Source organism: Odocoileus virginianus, chromosome 21, assembly GCF_023699985.2.
Source record: "Odocoileus virginianus isolate 20LAN1187 ecotype Illinois chromosome 21, Ovbor_1.2, whole genome shotgun sequence".
Classification (NCBI taxonomy): Eukaryota; Metazoa; Chordata; class Mammalia; order Artiodactyla; family Cervidae; genus Odocoileus; species Odocoileus virginianus.
The window spans coordinates 5,000,746-5,020,468 of NC_069694.1; the positions used below are offsets into that span (position 1 = coordinate 5,000,746).

The window sequence follows — 19,723 nt, forward strand, 5'->3', positions numbered from 1 at the left end:
TGGGAGACCTGGGTTTGATCCCTGGGCTTGGAAAATCCCCTGGAGGAGGACGTGGCAACCCACTCCAGTGTTCTTGCCTGGAGAACCCCATGGACAGAGGACCCTGGCAGGCTACAGCCCATGGGTAGCAGAGTCAGACACGACTCAGCGACGAAGCCCAAGCACAGTGCATTAATACATGGTCAACTTTTAGCTTCTGAGTGATCTAGGTCCCAAGTCACTCTTCCTTCTTTTCCTCTGATAATCTTTTTTAATCATTTGTTTCCAGAGAGTGGAGACACAAAGGTTGTCTCGCGTTATTCAGTGGATTGAATATTGATTGAGTCCCACTGGGTGATCCTGCCTCCCCCAGTTCCCCACCACCACCCAGGAATGTCCCAGGGGGAAGGAGCCCAGGAACGCTGTGAACAGGCATCTCATTTGCATGTTTTCTCAGATTTTCTTTGCTTGGAACAATTTGCATATTTTCTCAAATTTTTGTTTGTTTGGGATGATCCAAGTGAAGCCCTTTCTTTGTCTCAGAGTAATCAAGAGCTTCTGGTAATAATTGCAAACATATTGAGGTTTATCCGAAACACCCTTCTCCTTAGTTATTTTCTGGGTGTTCTGCCCTGTCTATTTTTATGGAGAAAGTAATTCATCCCGTATAAGAGCCCAATTCAGCTCAGTGCAACTGAGATTCATGGAGCGCCTCTGCATCAGGACCTATACTGGTGTCAGTGGATCAAAAGCTGACAAAATAGAGTCCTCCTGTGGAGCCTGAGTTGTGAGTAAACCAACAGATCAACAGAACGTTGGAATGTAAGACACTAGTTATTGTGATCAGGATGCACAGGGCTGGCCCAGGAGAGGCCACTCTGCATACTATAGTTTGGAGAGTTTAGAACGGTTTCTTGGAACTACTGTTCCCCACACTGTTCAGGAAGGCAAGAGGAAGGACTTTGGAAGCAGTGTGTATGTTAGTCATGTCCAACTCTGTGACCCCATGGACTATAGCCCCCCAAGCTCTTCTGTCTATGGAATTCTCCAGGCAAGAATACCAGAGTGGGTAGCCATTCCCTTCTCCAGGGGATCTTCCCGACCCAGGGATCAAACCCAGGTCTCCTGTACTGCAGGCAGATTCTGTAGCACCTGAGCAAGCAAGGAAGCCCTTGGAAGCAGAGAGCATCCCAAGCAAAGAGGGAGATTGGAGGTACTAAGGGATGAGATGGTTGGAGCTAGAACTGGAAAGTTTAGCAAAGACTAGGTCACAGAAAATTACCCAATTATCATTTACATCACTCCCTTAAACCATGGCAGATTGATTTTCTTTATGAAATTCATAGTATTCCAGAAAGTACCTGAGGCCACAGAGTACAAAGGACATGGTATATAAATGCTAGTGATAAGCTAGTGAGTGATTAAAAAATTGTGTATTTTGGCATGAATATATATCACACAATTGAAATTTTGTAAGAATGCTGTTGTGCTAAATTAAGACATCAAAGACCTATCTCAATGATAACCCCTGGAACATAGAACTTGGCATGTGCATTCCTCTGTCTTCAGGTTTTATCAGAGGGAAGTTCAAGCCTCACTACCCAATATGAGCAGCCACTGAAAACCTTCCATGGGAGTTCATCTCTTCAAGCCAGAGTCCACATGAGCTTGAAATGTGTCTCTGATTAAAGTGCAGAGTGATGAATTCACCATTTAGTGTTGACCCATTGACACTTGTTATGTGCCTCTGAGTTCAACCCCGTGCCCAGGTACCACACCAGATTCAGACAGAAAGGGTGCAGTTTCAGAGATAGGCTCCCACAACATGGAGACCTCTGTCACACCATGGTGTTCCCCGGGCCTTGGACTCAAAGACACTTACGAAACCTTTGCAAGTTTAAATTCAAGTGACACAGTATTACCTGAAAGCAGATTTTATTTTGAAGAGTTAATATCAGGTTTTCACACATCAAGGGCAGAGTTGCCAGGAGAAGGCACAATTTTGATGCAGTAAAAGCATTCCATGTACATGACGTTGATATTTTGCCATAAAAATATAGATGTCCAGTTCGGTCACTCAGTCATGTCCAACTCTTTGTGACCCCTTGGACTATAGCATGCCAGGCTTCCCTGTCCATCACCAGCTCTCAGAGCTTGCTCAAACGCATGTCCATCGAGTTGATGATGCCATCCAACCATCTCATCCTCTGTTGTCCCCTTCTCCTCCTGCCTTCAATCTTTCCCAGCATCAGGATCTTTTCCAGTGAGTCAGCTCTTCACATTAGGTGGCCAAAGTATTAGAGTTTCAGCTTCAGCATCAGTCCTTTCAATGAATATTCATGACTGATCTCCTTGAGGATGGACTGGTTGGATCTCCTTGCAGTCCAAGGGACTCTCAAGAGTCTTCTCCAACACCACATTCAAAAGCATCAATTCTTTGGTGCTCAACTTTCTTTATAGTCCAATTCTCACATCCATACATGACCACTGGAAAAACCATAGCTTTGACTAGATGGACTTTTGTTGGCAAAGTAATCTCTGCTTTTTAATATACTGTCTAGGTTGGTCATAGCTTTTCTTCCAAGGAGTCTTTTAATTTCATGGCTGTAGTCACCATCTGCAGTGATTTTGGAGTCAAAAAAAGTCTGTCACTGTTTCCATTGTTTCCCCATCTATTTGCCGTGAAGTGATGGGACCAGATGCCATGATCTTAGTTTTCTGAATGTTAAGTTTTAAGCCAACTTTTTCACTCTCCTCTTTCACTTTCATCAAGTGGCTCCTTAGTTCTTCTTCGCTTTCTGTCATGAGGGTGGTGTCATCTGCATATCTGAGGTTATTGATATTTCTCCGGCAATCTTGATTCCAGCTTGTGCTTCATCAAGCCTGGCATTTCACATGATATACTCTGCATAAAAGTTAAATAAGCAGGGTGACAACATACAGCCTTGACGTACTCCTTTCCTGATTTGGAACCCGTCTGTTGTTCCATGTCCATGTTCCATGTCTGTTGCTTCTTGACCTGCATACAGGTTTCTCAGGAAGCAGGTCAGGTGGTCTGGTATTCCCATCTCTTGAAGAATTTTCCATGATTTGTTGTGATCCACACAGTCAAAGGCTATAGTGTAGTCAATAAAGCAGAAGTAGATGTTTTTCTGGAACTCTCTTGCTTTTTCGATGATCCAACCGATGTTGGCAATTTGATCTCTGGTTCCTCTACCTTGTCTAAATCCAACTTGAACACCAGGAAGTTCCCGGTTCATGTACTGTTGAAGCCCGGCTTGAAGAATTTTAAGCATTACTTTACTAGCGTGTGAGATGAGTGCAATTGTGTGGTAGTTTGAGCATTCTTTGGCATTGCCTTTCTTTGGCATTGGAATGAAAACTGACCTTTTCCAGTCCTGTGGCCACTGCTGAGTTTTCCACATTTGCTGGCATATTGAGTGCAGCACTTTCACACCATCATCTTTTAGGACTTGAAATAACTCAGCTGGAATTCCATCACTTCCACTAGCTTTGTTTGTAGTGATGCTGTCTAAGGTCCACTTGACTTCTCATTCCAGAATGTCTGGCTCTAGGTGAGTGATCACACCATCGTGGTTATCTAGATCATTAAGATCTTTTTTGTATAGTTCTTCTGTGTGGTTTTTAGCATTCAAGATTCTAAAGGATATCACTGCATCTCAGGTTCCATGAATCAGCTCCTCTCATGCCCTAAGAAAGGGAGCTCAAGGAGAAGGTACCCGTGCAGGTGGGCTAAATGCAATGGGACTGAAAGTAAAACCCAGCAGCAGAAACCTGCCTTTTCCAAAGAAACATTCAGCTCACACAGCAGAGGCAAAACCCTGAAGAGCAATAGGAAGGGAAGAGCCACAGCTTGGTGGGAAAGACCTAGAAGGTTTGTATGGAAAGAAGCAATAAAGGCAAACCTGAAGTTGAGCACTGATTTTTTTTTTTCTTTTAATGAAAATGATTTCATGAAGAAGATGCTTCCAGAGGAGATTGGAAGGGTGGACTGAGATATAGGAGGAGATAAGAGGAGTTTAATTATCTATTAACTGGATAAATGGCTCTGAAAAGAGAACAGGGGAGGTTGTGGGCTTTGAGGCTCACAAAACCACATCACAGTGCAGACCATCTCTGAAGCCTTGTTCTACCCAACTGTTTCAGAGAAGCTGTAGCCAGAAAAACAATTAAACTCTTGGATCAGAAGCCACACTCGACCAGATCCTAAGAAGCACATGATAGGAGGTATGAGCTGTATGTCATACAAGCTTTGGGAGTTCTCAAAGGATTGTGAACCTATCCTAGCACACTACTATATAGCTGATTGGGTTGGTTAAGTAGCTAGGCTAGTTTCATTGGACTTAGGAGCAACTTGGGCTTACAGATGTGCTCTCAGAACAGAGCTCGTTTGTATGTAGTGAACTCACGGTATATTCTACAGCACACGGACGGTAAGTGCTGTGGGGAACCCCAGAGCAGGAAAGAGGATAGAAGGCACTGCAGAGGGGGTGGGGTGCTGTTCTATGTGGAGTGGCCATGGGAGAGCTCTGAAGATGACCTCTGAGCAAAGACCAGAGTCGGGTGGGCAGGACCTACGGCTCCCTGGATGAAGAGAATCACAGGCAGGAGGAGGAGACACTGATGAGGTCAGAGAGTGAAAGCAGAACAAGGGAGGAAGGGGACTTCCACTGGGAAAAGATGGGTAGGGAGCTGGATCAAGCCCTGCCCCTCTCTCCCCAAATCACAGAAATATCTCATTATGATTGCTCCCAGAATAGCTCCTTATCAGAACACAAGAAAACCAAGCAACTTCTCAGGAGTATAGTCCCAAAGCTCTGATGTTTTTTGGCTTTTAATCACTCTAAACACTAAGTTATAAGGACTTACTTATTCAGCAATTATTTATTAACACCTGATTGGTGGTTAAGTGCTTGGGTTGTAAGCATTCATCAAGATGTATTTCCTCTTCTTACAGGGATCGTAGTCTGCAATTAGAAAATGGATGACAGTTACCCGTTTGGGAATAGTTACCCAAACTGGAAGCACAAGGTCGAGTCAGCTAACCCAAATCTAAGGATAGACGTGACCTCCAGTGTGAAAGGTGAAAAGCCAACAGGAATCATAGACTCAGGGGCTTCAGGACAAGAATCAGCCTGGGCAGCTTCCAGGATCTGAAACACGTTCTGCAGCTAGAGACGAGGGCTGTCTTGAGAGATGATGTGGGGGAAGTAATCAGAAGTCAAATACGAAAGGTCGTGAAATCATACTATGGAATTTTGTATGCCATCCTGGGGGTGGTGTGAAGCCACTGAAAGGGTTTCATCCAAGAACTGCTCAAATCTGACTTACACGGTGGAACCTCCCTTTGCTGCAGTGTGGGGATTGACTGGGAGCAGGGCAGGACTGGAGTCAACAGGTCCACCCCTGAGTCTGTGAGGAGGGCAGGCCAGGTGGGGACTGGAATAATGGCAGCAGGTGAGAAGGAAGTAGGCAGGTCCAAAGACGCTGAAACACAGGAGAACCAGGCTGTGTGGTAGTTGTGGCACCGAGAGACAGTCCATGAATACAGCCCAGGTTTCTGTCTCATGCAGTGAAGCTGTTCTCCCAAGAGATTGCACAGGGGAAGAGCGGGTCTGGGAGGAAGGCGGTGTCTGCTGGGGATGTGCTAAGTTTGAAGCTCAGTCAGTAAAGAGTCTGCCTGCAGTGCAGGAGACCACAGTCAGTCCCTGTGGTTGATCTCAGTTCAATCTCAGGGAGATCCTCCGGAGAAGGAAATGGCAAACCACTCCAGGATTCTTGCCTGGAAAATCCCATGGGCAGAGGAGCCTGAAGGGTCCCAGTCCATGGGATCACATGAGTCAGACACGACTTAGAGAATAAAGCACCGCATGTAACGTTCAAGTTCAGAACTGGATAATCTGTGTTTGAAGCAGAAGCAAGAGATGTGAGCCACAGGGAGGGACCGTGACTGATCCCCTTGTGGATAATAGAAACCGTCAACCTTCCCAGAAAGGGTGTATATGTGATAACAGAAGACTCCCTGAGAGAATGCCAAGATAATCCACCTCTCCATTTATTCAGGGATCATCCAAACAATCAGCTTCCTAATGATTACGTTCTGTGGACAGCATCTTTACTAGCTTGGACAATATTATCTCGTTATTGTTGTTGTTCAATCGCAAAGTCATGTCCGACTCTTTGCGACCCCATGAACTAGGCTTCCCTGTCCTTCACTATCTCCCTGAGTTTGCTGAAACTCATGTCTATTGAGTCAGTGATGCCATCCAACTCAATATCTTATCCTGTGTCACCCCTTTCTCCTCTTGCCCTCAATCTTTCCCAGCATCAGCGTCTTCTCCAATGAGTTAGCTCTTCACAGCAAGTGCCCAAAGTATTGGAGCTTCAGCTTCAGCATCAGTCTTTCCAATGACTATTTAGGGTTGATTTCCTTTAGGACTGACTGATTTGATCTCCTTGCAGTCCAAGGGACTCTCAAGAGTCTTCTCCAGCACCACAGTTCAGAAGCACCAGTTGTTCAGCACTCAGCCGTCTTTATGGTCCAGCTCTCACATCCATACATGACCACTGGAAAAACCATCACTGTGACTCTGCTTTTTAGTACACTGTCTAGATTTGTCATCACTTTGCTTCCAAGGAGCAAGTGTCTTTTAATTTCATGACTGCAGTCACCATCTGCAGTGATTTTAGAGCCCAAGAGTCTGGGCTCCATCAAATCAAATCAAATCAAATCAAATCCAACGCTGTTTCCACATTTCCCCCATCTATTTGCCATGAACTGATGGGATCAGATGCCATGATCTTAGTTTTTTTAGTGTTGAGCTTCAAGCCAGCTTTTTCACTCTCTTTCACCTTCGTCAAGAGGCTCTTTGGTTCCTCTTCACTCTGCCGTTAAAGTGGTATCATGTGCATACCTGAGGTTGTTGATATTTCTCCCAGGAATCTTGATTCCAGCTTGTGCTTCATCAAGCCCGGCATTTCGCATGATATACTCTGCATAAAAGTTAAATAAGCAGGGTGACAACATACAGCCTTGACTTACTCTTTTCCTGATTTGGAACCAGTCTGTTGTTCCATGTCCAGTTCTTACTGTTTCTTCTTGACCTGCATACAGATTTCTCAGGAGGTAGATAAGGTGGTCTGGAATTCCCATCTCTTTAAGAATATTCCACAGTTTTTGTGATCCATACAGTCAAAGGTTTTAGTGTAGTCAGTGAAGCAGAAGTAGATTTTTTTTGGAATTCACTTGCTTTATCTATGATGTAGCAAATGTTGGCAGTTTGATATCTGGTTCCTCTGCCTTTTCTAAATCTAGCTTGTACGTCTGGAAGCTCTCAGTTCACATACTGCTGAAACCTCGCTTTAAGGATTTTGGCATAATTTTGCTATCTTGTGAAATGAGTGCAACTGTACAGTAATTGGAACATTCTTTGGCATTGCCTTTCTTTGGACTTAAAATGAAAACTGACCTTTTCCAGTCCTGTGGCCACTGCTGAGTTTTCCACATTTGCTGGCATATTGAGTGCAGCACTTTCACAGCATCATCTTGTAGGGATTTTAAATAGCTCAGCCGGAATTCCATCACTTCCACTAGCTTTGTTTGTAGTGATGCTTCCTAAGGCCCGCTTGACTTCACACTGCAGGGTGTCTGGCTCTAGGTGAGTGATCGCACCATCGTGGTTATCGGGGTTGTTAGACTTTTTTTGCACAGTTCTTCTGTGTGTTCTTGCCGACCCCTCTTAGTCTCCTCTACTTCTGCTGTGTCTGTGCTGTTTTTGGTCCTTTATTGAGCCCACCTTCACGTGAAATGCTCCCTTGGTGTCTCAGGTTTTCTTAAAGAGATCTCTGGTCTTTCCCATTCTGGTGTTTTCCTCTACGTCTTTGCATTGTTCGCTTATGGAGGCTTTCTTACCTCTCCTTGCTGTTCTCTGGAACTCTGCTTTCAGATGGGCATATCTTTCCCTTTCTCCTTTGCTTTCACTCCTTTTCTCAGCTGTTTGTAAGACAACCGCTTCCTCAGACAGCCACTTCGCCTGCTTGCATTTCTTTCTCTTGGGAATGGTTTTGGTCACCACCTCTTGTGGAATGTCCATGTAGTTTTTCCTATGAGTTTTCACTGGTGTTTGACTGTTTTTAATAAACTCACAGTGAATATTTGCAGTCCCCAAAATTAGTTCCTTGGGATACCAGTAAGCAATATATGGGGAAAAGTATTCCATGGTCAATAAATACATCTTGGAAACCTTGGCTTAAAAAACTATTTAGTAGGTTCTTTATGATGATTTCTCAAAGACTTAAATAAGCTACTCTTCTCCGTGACTCACCAGGATGGGAGGCTGCTGTGGTTTGTTTGGGCCATGACAAGGTTTTGGAGGAAGTGCTTTCAGGATTAGTGACCACAAACAGCTTCATAGGATACTAACCTCTACCCAAAGACTATACCAAATTTCAACACATAGTTTCAGAAATTGAATTATCAAATTAACAGGAATGAATGTTTGTGTTCTTGATGCACATGTCAGTTGCCTTTCCCAAAGTGAGCACATTGCTTAAGGAAGTGTAAATTACTACCCAATACCTGTGTCAGCATACCCTCCCACTCCCCCAGGGGTGACTGTGAATTGTTTAAATCTGATCTGATTTGGTAATGTTTCTGCAACTGTAGAGAGGCCCAGCATTTCCCATGCTATTGATTCCTTGCTGCTGCTTTTGTGAATACCTTCTCAGATCCTTTGCCTGTCTATTGGGATCTTAGCTACTGTCATGAAAATCAGTGGTCTATTTTTATAATCAGATATTAATGCAGAATTTCATATACTTCTAGCAGCCATTTTCCAAGTTCTTATGTATCGTTTATTTTTTAGTTAGGTTATTTTTTAGCCTGTGGTGCTTCTACATTTTCATGGATCAGTTCTTTAAAGCATTTCTTTCTATAGTTGTTTTTTGGGGGTTTTTTTTCTTTTTTGATCAGGTTTCTTTTTTTTTTAATTGGAGGCTAATTACTTTACAATATTATAGTGGTTTCTATAGTTTTTTTTCACCATTTTAAGGCTTAGAAAATCCTTTTATAAAGTTTTACCTAGACACTTAGTAATCACTTCTTGTTTTTTGGTTGTTGTTAACATTAACTCTTAACCCCTCTGGTATTTATTAATATGTTAATTTATCTTACACCCTTCCCCCTCCCAGAAAGCTAACCAAGTTTTACAGCACTATTCTCTGAATAATTTTCCCTTCCAAATTAATATGTAGTGCCCATACAATCTTTAATAATTGTTATGAAATAAAAAACATTTATCTCCATTTATTAAATTAGCAAATTGAGATGAATGGCAGTTTATTCAGATTCAGTTACTTGGCCAACTTCAGTCTGGAGAGGAGTAGATGTTAATGTAATGCAAACTATGACATTTATAAACTTGCATTTAATTTGATGTTGTGATAAAAATTTTCCTGCCTTGAAGCTCATGGGAGAGATCACTAAAAGGAACATGAGACTAGAGAGCTTAGAGGAATTTGAAAATTAAAATGAAGAAAGGAACGTTTGTCAATAATCAGTGTTAGTAATGAGAGCAGCCACTGTGTAAACATTATTGGTTTAATTCTTATAATCCACTCTACCGCTGAGGAAGCAAAAACCCAGAAGTGACTTCCTCTGGCCCTGAGAGCCGGGACAGACAGAGCCAGGACCGCTTCCAGGGCTGTTTCTCGCCAGCCCTGCTGCAGTCGGGTCTGCGGATGTAGCTTCAGCACTCCCCACGGGGCGTTCTTACGGCATCTGTACTTTAGCAAAGAATCAGCATGCTATTCGACATTTATAGGGTAAAGGGGGGGGGCAGACTTAAGAAGTGCTTGGCTGAAAGTGTGTAGGTAGGTAAGCGCATCGAAATCCTCTCTTCCGAGCCTGAGCTTGGAGGACCCTGCCGGTGAAGAGTACGCGTTCCATCTGTGTGAGAACATGGGTACCAAGGGGCCCCCTCCCTGTGGGCCAGAAGGTGAGCCCTCCCATCCGCTCACTGCACAGGAGCGAGGCTTTTCTCCAGTGTGCTTTCTCCGCAAGTTCATAGGGAAATTGCAGAACAATCCCTCGTTCCTGTGTGTCTTCAGGCCGTGATGGCTCACTTTTGAAGCCCGAGGCTGATGCTGAGGCAGCGTTGTTTTGCAGACACGCAGTGTTTGTTCCCAGAGCAGGGCCTGTGCCCCTCGGTTTGCCGGCTTTGCAGCTCCCGGGGCTGATCCTCTCAAGTCCCCCGGGAGCCACTTTTGTGGCAGATTCCATTTGGTTTCAAAGGGCCTTGGGAGGGGCGGCGGGGCCACTTGGCGTGATCCCCCCAATCTCCCACGTTAAGAGTGACTTGCAGGCTGCCCTGGCGGGAGCCCGAGCCCAACCCCAAACAGGCTGCCCCTGTTCCCCGCATTGTCTGCGGACCCGGCATCTTTTCCCAGCTGACCTGCCTGCAAGTGGAGAGATGTGAAAAGTTAGAGACAAAACTGGTCTCTACAGAGTGAGAGAGAGCTTTCTTCTACAGAAAGGAAGGAAATACCTCTGTGGGATTTTATTTTTTCCCCCCCTCTCCATCCAAAAAATACAAAGAGACTCTCTGTCTTTAATGCGAATGTCGGCTTTAAATCTCTTAGGTTTGGATTAACTCTGCAAAAGAAAAAAAAAATCTGACAGGCTTTCAGATATGACGCAGAAAAACTTTTTTCCCCTCAATTCATGGCGTGCATTTGCAAAGCCAAAGGCTGGTGGGCTGAATAGTGGGCGCCAGTCTCCCCGTCACAGTTAACATCACAATGGTCAGAATTAGCAGCGTCTGTCCCCACCAGGGGACGTTTAATACAAGGTGGCAAAGGCAGGGATAAACCTCTCTTCTCTTGCCCCCCAAATTAAAAGAGATTAAAATTAAACCAAAGAAACGAGGTTATTTTCAGTTACACGACTTAGACTTATCTTACCTTTTTCCCGCAAAAGGAAAAAGAAATGTGGCATTTTGCAGTCATTACCTAACTCAAAAGCTTCCTTCCAACTAAACAAAACCCACTGACTTGATGGACATTTCCTATTACACAGTTATTGTTGGTTTTCACTATTGAGGATGTCAGCCAGCGTGTCGAAGATCATGTTTTGCTTATAAAATAAAATGACTTTTATGTGAATATCTTTCGTCTTGGTGGTGTCCAGAAAGTGGGTGCTGTTCCTCTGAATCCACGTGGCGACATTTATTTTCTGAAATTTGGGGTAATAGCATGTTCTTATTTTTAATGTGTTCAGAGCTGTTTCATCCTAGATACTGGAGTATTCTGCACCAAGAGTCAGTATCGCTAACCTTGTGTTAATGTAGAAAAATTTTAAACAGCAGCTCCTGGTTTCCAAGTGAAAGTCAAAATGAATAGGTAATCTGAAGCACAGCTTAAAATGAGCAGTCTTTATATTTGATATGGATGGATTGATTAGGACTGTTTGTTTTTGTATAATTGTGAAACCACCTATATAAATTAAACTCTAGATCATTTTTAATTCCTGACCCACACGTAGTTTAAAAAAAAGTTTCTTATGTGATATTTAGTGGGATGTAAATGGATGTGCATTAGTTGGCTGCTAAATAATGGAGTTATAACAATATGTTTATGGATTTAAATATGTACTGCATATTTGTTCTTGATAAACAAATAGACTCAAAGTGAAATAAAATATTACTTTTGGTTTTATTTATTTATGTGACACTATCCGCTTTAAGCTGTAGGTAATCTAATTACATTATAAAGGGATTTTTCTTATAATCACAAACAACTAACAGAATTTATTAATTTTTATTATAGAGTCATTTTCTTTGCAACCCCAAAGGCTCTGATATAGCGATTTGGGATTTAATACAAATGAAAGTGTGTTAAAACTTATTTTAACACTCTGTCATTTGGGTTTTACATACTAAATATTTGGCTTGACTTTAGCAATAACAGAATGCACTGAAACAAGTTATGTAAATCTTTGAACAAAAATGAGTATTATCCCTACATAATATCAAATTGTTATTTTTCATAGATACCCTAACTTGTTTATACTGTATTCATGATGTATCTGGATGATGTTTTAGTATCATGTAATATTTTAGAAAAAGTAAATTTTTATTTTCCAGAAATAGTAAATTTAGTTTCTAATTAGGATTGATTTTATGTATTATAAGAGAATTTAATCCAGCATATGTTTGAAGTTTGCTCAAAAAGATAATTTTTTATATTCTAAGTTATAAAAGAAAGTCAAAGTTTATTACTCCATGTTTTGGTCACAATAATAAGAAATTCATAAAAAAATGTGAAAAGATTTGGTACATGATAAAACTTTGCTGTCTTAGCTACTGAGGGAAAAATAGAAAGGCATGTTTTCGTAAATTAGGCTTTTAATTCCAAATATTTCACAAGTTTGAATTCAGAGTTATTTTATGCCCTCTTGCAGAATGAGATTCTTAAAATTATTTCACTTGAAATCGTATAAAAACTTAATTTGTATTTACTGGTGTATTTTTATGGTTTTAAAGTGATACTGTCTCTGACCCTCAGGCGGCCATGCTGTTCAGCTCTGGCGTCTTTTGGACAGGCCTGTTATTTATCCCTGTGGCCTCCTTGCTCCTTGACGTGCTATATAAGGTGTAAGTACAATACTCAGTTATGTACATAGCAACGTAGATGGCGTATTAATCCATTTCTGTAGTAGTGACATCAACTCTAATATAGAGTTTACAAGATAGGAATTAGTAATATTAATTAACTATGTAAATAAAGGAGAAAGGACCGATTGAGGAACTAGAAAACTACATTAGTTTTAAAAAGCCAGCAGAAGTAAAGCAGGTAGTTTCAATTAACATTTTTATTAATCAGCCTGAAAAACCCCTTCAAGGTAGAAGAAAAAATTATGTTATCTCCACACATGCACTCACACACACACACACACACACACACCCATAAATTTTTAGTGAACAATAGTTGTGAAAGGAAATTTTTGCTTGCTTGATTCTAAACATATATAAAATAGAGACTAGAAGAATCTACAATTTTATTCATCTTTCTCCAGAATTATAAGTTTTAAAATGTTCTCTCTTCCCACAAAAAAGATATTATTAAAATTAGTTAATGTGATGCTTGTTTAATGACTATGGAAGTTTTATTACTATCAACCTAAACCATTTATGACCATTGTTTCTATAATTATATTACTGCCCAAAATTACGATAATTTTTTAGATTCTATGAAAAAACTCCTTGTATTCTATTACTATTGTACTTAGAAGCAACATGGTAAAAACTTGTTTTATAATGTTTTAAACCTTCACACAAATAGTTCGATCCTTTTTCTTCTCTTTCGCTTTCATTTTTTTGCAGTATCAAGAGGACTGCTTTTAAAACATTAGTAGATGAAGTTCAGGAGCTGGAGGCAAAATGTCAAGACCCAGGAGCAGTTGTGCTTGGGAAAAGGTAAAACACACACTCTGTTCTTTTCTAAGTGAGCTTTGCATTTTTCCTTTGCTAGCGGCTGGAAATAAGCAGTTAAACTTGTGCTTATCTGTTGACACGGAGCTGGCAGCGTCACTGACAGATTCTGGAATCAGGGAGATGCAGATTGAAATCACATCTCTTCTTGGAGCTGCCTGCCCCTCAGCCAGTTGCTTAGAGCCGGAGCCTCAACTTCCCCATCTGCACAATGGGCGTGGCCATGCCCCCTCCCAGCCAGGGGCGGGAATTGAACCAGTGTCAGTAAAGCAGGTGGCTGCGGGCTTCACGAGCACGAAATGAATGGTGGCTGCGAGCAGTGTTCATTATGAGACTGAGGAAGAAGATGCAGTGTTCGTAGAAAATGCACAGAAGACGGTCCAAGTCAGAGGCTGGGTGGAGTCCGCCGTCCCTCGGGTTCCTCCGTGGTTCGGTACTTCACTGGGAGCTGGCTGGGAGTCACGTCTGAAGCGAGTCCTCTACGTCACCACCGCCCACCCCCACACACCTAAAAAAGCAAGGCCAGAAGGCTAACCGAATTTACTGAGCGTCACAAAGCATTACAAAGAGAAACTGAAGTTATTCAAAAGCACTCTGCAGTGATCCACAGTTACGATGAAAATACCAGGAACTGACGCTCCCTCTCCCGGCACACTAAAGCGAGCCAGCGTTTCGTCTCGACCCTGGGAGACGGTTTGCCCTGGTCTCTGTCGCCTTCACGGTGATGCTCCGTCCTCACTCAGCTGACACGATGGAGTGAGTGTCAGTCGAGGCGCTCGGGCTGAGACCTTGGCCTCCAGCCCCCCCTTGCTCGCTCAGGCCAGAGGGGCACGTCATTCCCGTCCGCGCCCCTCTCCTGAAAGCAGCAGCCCGGCCCCTGTGGGGCGTGCACCTCTCACTTCACAGCTTCTCTCACGGAACCGCCATGACATTCGTGCGCAAATCCATCATCCCCATGTTTTCCAGATGGGGAAACCGGGGCCCAGAGAGACCCACGTTCTCCAGGTCCGGAGTGACCGTGAGCCCGTGTCGGCTGAGTCTAGAAACCCCGGTCAGGCACTGTTCTGCCTCCTTAGACGGCTTTTCGGGAACGTAGTGGCGCGGCGCCAGACGGAGCCTGCCTGAAAGCGGACGGCTCTGACCCTCGGTGTCGGCGTCCCGGGGTCCGCGACGAGCTGACGGCCCCTGCCTTCGGATCACGGGAGTAGCTCCACCTCCCGCGCCTGCCCCTCATCTCTTCCCTTCGCCTGCAGCTCCACACCAGCTCCACTGCTCTTCATAAACCGCCCCTCAGGAAATGTTTCCTCTCGCTTTCCCTCTAGCTGAAAAAAGGATATAGGAGGAGTTCCGGCTCTTAGGAAAGGATGGGGGCATGGATGTGTGTGACCAGGTCCCTTTGCTGTGCATCGGGAACTATCAAAGCGTTGTTAATCAGCTACACTCCAGTACACAGGGTTTGTTTTAAAAAAAAAAAAAAGAGTTCCATTAATAGTTCACAGAATCATGAATAAAAATATTCACAATTATTAGGGAAGGTCCACTGATAGCCCTGTTACTGCCCTTAGTAAATTTCTCCTATTTGTGGGTTACATAAGGCCCTTCATGTGATAGTTTTTTCATCATTTGTAGTGTATCAGTGACTTCAACAATTCATAAGTCACACTGAGGTTCGATGTGATGACCTCTGGCCTCTGGGTCCTAAAGAGTCCATGAATCTGTGATATGTGTAGTCCCTTATGTTAAATAAGTCAGAGAGCCTAGAAAGAAAGAAGTGAACTCAGTGTAAATGACCACCAACTTCTCCACAGAAAATGCGTCTGATAGATTTCCTGCTGCCGCTCAGCGCATTTGCCTAAAATAGCGGTTCAGCTTATTTCAGGGACTCAGGACTGAGTTAGCCGTTGGCCGAATGGCCCAGTTGAAGACCCCTGGTCTGGTACGGGCGCCATGTTGCCAGTGCTGCTGACGGGTGAGCACAGTGATGGCGGCGGTCAGCCTGGCCGTGGCGTCGCCTGCTGGTGGCAGCTCAAGGAGAGGAAGATCTGTGAGAGAGAAGCAACTGGTCGGCAAAGCCTTCGCATCAAACTGCGTTCCAAGGCAGCTCGGCGGCTGTCAGATTGACTTTACTGACAGAATTGTTTGAGGAACCTCGGAGGAGAGTGAGATGAACGTCAAATTTTCAAACATGAGCTGATTTCATCTGCATTTTTCAAAGAGGGCGAAATGGTGATTTCTGTGTCTTCGAGTGACACCAGGCTTCCTTGAGGGCCGACACACGCACATCATTGTATGCTTCCTGGCCTCGATGTGTCCTGATTCCTTGTCTAGAAGCTGAGACCCTCTTACAGACGGGTAATCCAGTTCCTGGCTTTCAAAACCCAGTCCAAACGCACTTACCTCAGCATTCCGCAGATGAAGTCAATCCCCACTCCGCTATCTCTGTATTTTGTTATTCTTGTGTTTCTGCATTTGCCACAGTTTGCTAGAGTCTGTCTCCAACATGCGTCTGCTCGCATCCCCCGGTAGACTGAGCTCCTCGTAGCAGAGGCCTCTGTCTTAGTCTTAATGGCAATCCAGCACCAACCACAGAGCCAGGAACACGGAAACATTCAGTTAATATTGATTGAATGGATGAATGAGTGGTCAGGAGAATGAGCCAAGAATAAGTCCATTAGTGAAAGGGTAGGCGAAAGGATAGTTGAGTAGTGGGCTAGCCTGTGGGAAGTTAAATGAAAATGTGATACATAAGAACGTAGGACTATCTAGGTTACACTTCCCAAACTAGGAAGCTCCAGTGTAATGGTTGCTTACTTTTTTGTCATAGAAGGATGCAGTTCTTAAGAATGACCTTGTAAGTTAATCACCCCAGTTTTTTAACCTTCACTAAGCACGACTATGAAGCCAAGCTAGATGTAAACGCACAGCTTCTCTGTGTCAGAGAAACTAAGTAAGCACCGTATCCAGATTAGTATTTACAATAATTCATTTCTCGTCTCTACTCATTTTCAAAAATTAAAACATCTTGGTTAAAAGGATGTCCTTTTTTAATAGAAATAAGTATGCCATTTATCATATTATTACCCTGACTTCCCTGGTGGCTCAGCTGGTAAAAAATCTGCCTGCAGTGCAGGAGACCCGGGTTCAATCTCTGAGTCAAGAAGGTCCAGGATTTCCCAGGCGAGAATACTGGAGTGAGTTGCCATTTCCTCCTCCAGGTCACTGTGTAGCCATGACTTCTTGTTTTGGGTAAAGAAACTAACTCGTAAGCTATGAAACTGTCTTTTGCTGTTACTTTCTATGGACATGCTCCAACACTAGGGAGCAGAAGCATCTACATTTCCGAAATCCAAAAAGCTTTGAAATTCAATTTTTTTTCCACAAGCTTACAGTGAAATTTGCTGGATTTTCAAAACAATTTGTTCTCAAAATATAAGGACGTTGATGGTGTTTATTTTTCTGCAGTGTAAATATGTCTGTGTTTTATAGCAGAAATATTAATTTTGGGGATATGGGTCTCTAAGGTCTCACTTGGGAGAATTACATATATAAATTGTGTGTAACATATTACTTTCCTAAAACAAAACAAAAATATGAGTTGAGAACCCCAAAGTGTTAAAGTAAAGGATTGCGGACACTGGGCTCATTGGAGACAGGCAGTTATTACTGGATATCTTTCCTGTGTGTGTGAAGCAATGCATCTTATAGTAAGGCCAAGTATGAATAATGAGAGTCATAATTTTTTACACGTATCTATAGACATTAGCCAGTATATCATCATCAGCCTCTATTAAATAGTATTTTAGCCCAGGATCTTCAGGTCAGTCCTCATTAATTTGTTCATCACCAATGTTTGGCCCACAGCCTGAACTTTTTAAAGTAGGGAAGTATAGATGTCAGATAATTTGGTCCTGGAGACAGTGATGGTGGTCTCTCCTAGCTTTTCTCTGTGTTGTTTATCTTAATGAAAAACAAGAGATTCGATGTAACTAAGGCAAAAAACAAAACCTGGTAGCTTTCCTAAAGAAGTGGAGTGGGGGGCATTATAAATTAAAACTCATGTTTAGCAATAGACTTCTCCTGTTGAGTCAATGTTGATTATAAACCAAGGCATCAGAAATGATCCTCACAAAGTATCTTTTGTCTTGTGATGGTCTCTGTTCTAGTGGTTTTTTAATAATAAATTTCTTGGGATGTAGGGAATGGTGAGGGTGAGAAGAACTGGTGTTTCTAAGTGGCTGAGTGCTTCCTAAGTGCCATCTTCCTGAATCCTCCGTCAGCCCAAGGTTTGGAACTGCCCTCCTATTCTCCATGAGATGTCTGAGAACGGCTGCCTAAGGCAGTCCAGCTCACAGATAACAGAATTAAATCAAAGACTGCAGAGCCCGGGCCCTTTCCACAGCAGTGTGCTTCTTTACCCAGAAAGAAACTGTTTTCTTTAAATAAACACTAGACATTAATGTGACATGACAGCTGAGTGAAAATATAGCCTTAAATGGCCATTACAAAATGAAATTATATTGTCTCATATATTTTGGTTGCCATAATATGAAAGGGCCACTTCTATATTAAAGGATCATGCATTTAAGAAGGCCAGCCTACAACCTGGAAAATGTATTTTGGGAGGAAGAAGCTCCATCATGACACATGGCTGTCCTCTAGCCTTCTGTAGTCATTTCAGTTTTAAACACCAGAGACTTCCCAGCACCCCATCCACAGTGGTCTGCTAAAAAAGTCAGACCACCTGCTGCTAAAGCTGCCACTTCCTCAAAGCAGTTACATGTTTTAGGGTCCCTCTGAGTCCCCAGGTCTGTAATGGCAGAACATTTTAAGAGTAGGGTAAGAAAAGTCTGTAAAAATGGCTCTTTCTCATTCCCCATATCTGTTTATTTCACTGGCAAAAACAAGTTTTACAAGTTTTTGCAAAACCGCTAGAGTTTTAAGATTAAATAGCTTTCTTGCCTTAATTCCCAATGACAATAAAGTATGTCTAATAAGTACCAGTTAACACCCCTAGACTTTTAAAAAATATCTGTGGAAGATTACTACAAATGTCAACATTTCCAAATATTTTACTTCAGCAAAAGCCTAAATGTTTCTGTAATTACAATAGTTCATTTTGCAGATGATCCTCTTTTTTTGTGTATGATAAATATTGTTCCATTTCAGGGTCTAAAAAGAATTGGCAATATACAGAACTAACATAACTTACAGCAGTTTAACTAAAGCTTAAAATGGGGAAGCTAAAAGATGGAAATTTGTCCACTGAGTCAGTTCCAGTGATTAAAACAAAATTGCATAAACATTTGCTGCAACACATGTGGATTACTTATTAGCTCTTCATGCTTGTTATGTGGTTTAATATCAAAGCAAAGTTTTATAAATCAACCAGTGGAGAAATGGCATGACTAGGAGGATTGATGATGTTTAAAAGTGCATTTCAGAATTATTATTCAAATTTATTTATTTGACAGATATTTGACTTCCCACTGTGTGAAACACTGTTCTATGAGCAGGAGAGAAAAACAGACGCAGTATTTCTTGCACTCTGCTTGTAGAAGTTACATAATTACGTGGATTCATTTCTGCAGAAAAGATTATTCTAAATGTTTATTGAAAAATAAGTGTTTTTTCTTCTCACTTTACCTACTAAATTATTTTCTGAAAATACCTTTTTTTATTTTAAAATTAAGGAACACATTTCATACCATATTAGAGTGGTAATGGAATTTTTCTAATTAAAAAGTCTATGAGATTTCTTCTTTACCTAATATTTTGGATTTTTCTGTTTAAAAAAAATGAATTTATACCAGAATATATGCCAAGTAGGAAAAAGGTATAGTAATGGTTCATTTTTATTTTAAATTCTCAAATGCCATACTTGCTCTGTGTAGCAAGTCAGCTAAGATTTTAGAAGGTACTGTCCCTACTAGTGGATTTTGTGGTTTTTGTTAATTGTATCATGCGGGTTCTGTATCTCTCTTTGACTTAAAAACTGGGGCTGGGGACATCTTTTGACTGCCCTATTGGGGACAAAACTCTTCTGAGCTGTAGGGGGAAATGGCCTCTAAAGTATCTGTCTAAATACTTGCAACCTCATTTGCTGTCTGAGAAAAGAGGGTAAAAAGCATCAGCAGACTGCAGATTTCTCAAACAGGCTTTTGTTCAAGTCTAACTCTGGGTCCTGCGGGCACGCTGGGGTCTCCGCCGAGCTGATAATTCGTTTCTCACGTTTGCAC

General features: G+C 42.3%; 1 protein-coding gene and 1 long non-coding RNA gene across 2 annotated transcripts in view; both read left to right on the forward strand.

Annotated features, from left to right (window-relative positions):
* The window catches only part of ATP8A1 (ATPase phospholipid transporting 8A1), a 240,371-nt gene that overhangs the window by 214,611 nt on the left and 6,037 nt on the right, over positions 1-19,723 (forward strand). The window contains exons 34-35 of the mRNA XM_070451955.1: positions 12,562-12,650; positions 13,380-13,472. Of these exons, the coding sequence (XP_070308056.1) occupies positions 12,562-12,650; positions 13,380-13,472 (182 nt within the window). The remainder of the gene's footprint in view (positions 1-12,561; positions 12,651-13,379; positions 13,473-19,723) is intronic.
* LOC139030192 (uncharacterized) lies at positions 13,479-17,076 on the forward strand. Its single transcript, XR_011482474.1, has 2 exons — positions 13,479-14,243; positions 14,454-17,076. It is a non-coding gene; the product is annotated as an uncharacterized lncRNA (long non-coding RNA).